Source organism: Nematolebias whitei, chromosome 3, assembly GCF_014905685.2.
Source record: "Nematolebias whitei isolate Nwh7 chromosome 3, NemWhi1, whole genome shotgun sequence".
Classification (NCBI taxonomy): Eukaryota; Metazoa; Chordata; class Actinopteri; order Cyprinodontiformes; family Rivulidae; genus Nematolebias; species Nematolebias whitei.
The window spans coordinates 5398825-5402166 of NC_056500.1; the positions used below are offsets into that span (position 1 = coordinate 5398825).

General features: G+C 35.1%; 1 protein-coding gene across 1 annotated transcript in view; it reads right to left on the bottom strand.

The window, feature by feature from the left end:
* Positions 1–2385: 2385 nt before the first annotated feature.
* gmds (GDP-mannose 4,6-dehydratase) overlaps positions 2386–3342 on the bottom strand; it is a 320644-nt gene continuing 319687 nt past the window's right edge. Inside the window, exon 11 of the mRNA XM_037697811.1 lies at positions 2386–2530. Within this exon, the coding sequence (XP_037553739.1) occupies positions 2468–2530 (63 nt within the window). The 3' untranslated portion in view covers positions 2386–2467. The remainder of the gene's footprint in view (positions 2531–3342) is intronic.

Consider the following 3342-nt stretch of genomic DNA (forward strand, 5'->3'; position numbering starts at 1 on the left):
TATATATATATATATATATAGTACAAATATATATACACACACACATATAATGTATAATGTATGTTCTGATCCAGAAATTGTAAAAATAGACCAACAACAAAAACAACAACAATAATAATAATAGAGGGAATTGTTGTCAAATCTCAAGTTATATATTTTTAGTTCACCAATCCTTTTCTTTTAATGAGTGGGTATTTAAAATGTTATGATAATCTTAAATAAGCAACATTTTTTAAAAATATGTCCAAAATATTGAAAATAATAAGTTATTTTTTGTTTACAATTCTTGCAGATTTATTTATTTATTTGCTTTTTAGCAAACGGCTGATGGAGAATTTTTTAAAATAAAATTTGTCAACACATTTTATATAATTTCAGTCCAAGAAAATTATTAATAATAACAGAGGTGTAACTGTTTTTGTTGTTTTCAGTAGTTCAGGATTTGATGTCGTCATTTAGCAGCTGCAGGGTTGAACAGCTCGTGCGTGTAACCTGACTGCAGTGCGTGTGTGTGTGTGCGTGACATGGTCTGCGTAAACTAAATTATTTTAATTCCAGCGCGCAGACGCTCCCTGGGGCTGCAGGCAGAGGAGTCTCAGGAGGCGTGTGTGTGCGCGCGCGCGTGTGTGTGTGACCAATGTTTCTTAGTAAAAATCTGAAGCAGGGCCGCGCACGAGGACCGATGAAGGACTGAAGCGGCCATGTTGTGTTCAGCAGGAGCTCACGTGCACAGGTGCGTTCAGAGCCTCGTGCAGAACCGAACCTGACAGAATCACTAAACGTTCAGTTTGTGCTCGTGCACGTGTTTTAAATTTTCTGCAGTTTGTCAGGAACCCCCTGAAGCTGCGGCCGCTTCAGGTCCGGCTGGAACTTCAGTCCAGTTCGAGTCAAAATGAAACTTTTAACAAGTTTTTTGTGAATCCGAACAAAAACCTGCAGCCAGAGACCTGACCCGAGGTTCTGCTCCCGCTTCAGGTGTTAGGGGGTCCGGCTGAGCCCAGACCTGGATCAGGTTTAGACCCGGTTTATAAAGACCTCAGAGGGAAGACGCGCGTGCGTCGGATCAAACGGGAGCTGCTTGTTTAAAAAAAATATATATATTTGACATTTCTAATGTCGTTTTTGTCATGAATGTGCAAAAAGAGCAGAAATATTAAAACATTTTCTCTGGAGGCCAGTTTTAATTCTTTGCTTCATAAATTATAAAAAAGTTCTGAGGCAGAAATAATATTTTCTGATTTAATTTAAAAATGACACTTTTTTTTTAAAGACTTAGATGAAATTAAATCTCTTTAATCCGCTTTAAGCTTCATTTATTTTTAGCTGCTGGAAGATTTCCCGTCAGACCCGATGAGACCTGAGCAGGACTCGGTGGGAGGGGGGTGCGGGGGGGCACGGTGCACCTGCGCGGGGCCACGAGCTTTAATCCGTGGGTTTCTTGGGAGGGAGGGGGTCCAAACACAGTCGGGGCCACATCTGTTTCCAATTCCGGGTCCAGGACGAGTCCAGAGATCCTTCTGGTGTCCTGTGCTGTCCCGCCCCCCTCAGACCGGGACCCGAACCCGAACAGAACCATCAGAGAGGATTACAGGAGGTTCTCCAAGGATCAGATCAGAACAAACATCAGCAGAATTTAGATCCCTGCAGAACCTCTTCAGGGATCCATCAGAACCAGTTCTGCACGGTCCGGATCATGAACGGGTTTTATTCGGTTCTGGTCGATTTTTCCACCAAATCTCAGGTTGAAGAGCAGAACTGTCACAACGTGACCCGGTAAAGTCCCGGGAGATCAGATGTAAACCCGCGAAACGTTGAGATGAAATAAAAACTAAAACTGAAGAGGAAATACATTTTATTGTTTTTAATTTGTGTGATTTTTGAGGCGTCGTGTTTAAAAGCAGCTAATTTATTTGGAATAAAACATTTGACTTGAGGAGGACGTGCAGTTTATTCTGATTCTCTTTGGACAAACTGCGAGAAAAACACAAGAAAAGACAAATACAAAGGAGAAACAAACTTTTTCATTTCTGCACAAACAGAAATACTTCAATAAAAAATGTTTAAAAATGATTTAATGATTCTGAATCTCAGATTTGATTTCATCAGAAGAAAAATATTCAAAAGAAGAGACACAAAGTTTTATTTCCTATCTCCAGCCTTTCTCCAAAATGTTTCCATAAAACAGTTAAAAGATTAAACTTCATCAAACGTTCATAAAAAATCAACTTGATCAACTTTAAAAAGAATAAAATTAAACTTTAACACTTGAATCAACTCCATCTTAAAGGAAAAACACAAATAACACCCTAAGGTTGCATCATCATATATTCATCATAAATATATTATATATTCATCACAAATTATGACACGATTAAAAATTCTGCGTAAAAACAAAACGAGACAAAAGTTAACAAGAGACACTGAAGAGTAAAAAATAAGTTCATGAGCTGAAGGAGGGGACTCGTCTTCAGGCGTTGGGGTTTAGTCTCATCAGCTGGACGTCTGCGTCCACCATCTCCTTCACCAGCGCCTGCAAACACAAAACAAACAAACAAACAAACAAAAACATAAACATGATCTGAGCGCTTCATTTTCAAAACCACATTATTATTCCATGCAGGACAAAAAACACAAACAAATGAAATGTTCTATTGAGCAAAATAAATGTTTACAATCTTTCTTTAAAAATTTAATATTTTATATTCCTCTGTATAAATAATGGACTCAAAGTTTTACTTTTATATATGATAAAAAATGAAAAATAAATAATAATAATTATTAACCTACTGATATTTGAGCTTTTATTTAGTATTTTTGTTTAATTAAAATAGTTCCACCTCAGACAAAATATAAATTATATTCGTATTAAATTAATAAAATCATAATTAATTTTTACAACTTTACCTTTAATAAAATGTTACTTGTGATTTGTAAAACTTTATAAATGAGTTATTAAACATCTGCTCCTATTTTTATTTACTTGTTTAATATAATTTTGCTTTTCTATTAATGTTTTCTGTTTATAAATATATAAATTATTGCTTAATAACAGTTTATTAAGTCTTTACAGCTTATTAGATAACAGCATTATTAACTATTTGTTACTTATTTATAAACATAACTTACGGTTAAGTGGAAACAATAACTTTTTTAATTAAAGAAAAAAAAAAATACTTAAAAATGTGAACACGACGCACATCCCAGGAGGTTAATATGACATTTTATTATTTTTTATTTAAAACCTAAAAAATATTATTTGAATTCTTGTTGAAAAGTTTAAGCTGAAGAAAAACCAAAGTGTCCAACTGCATTTAAAATTACTTCTTCCACATAATTAAATGC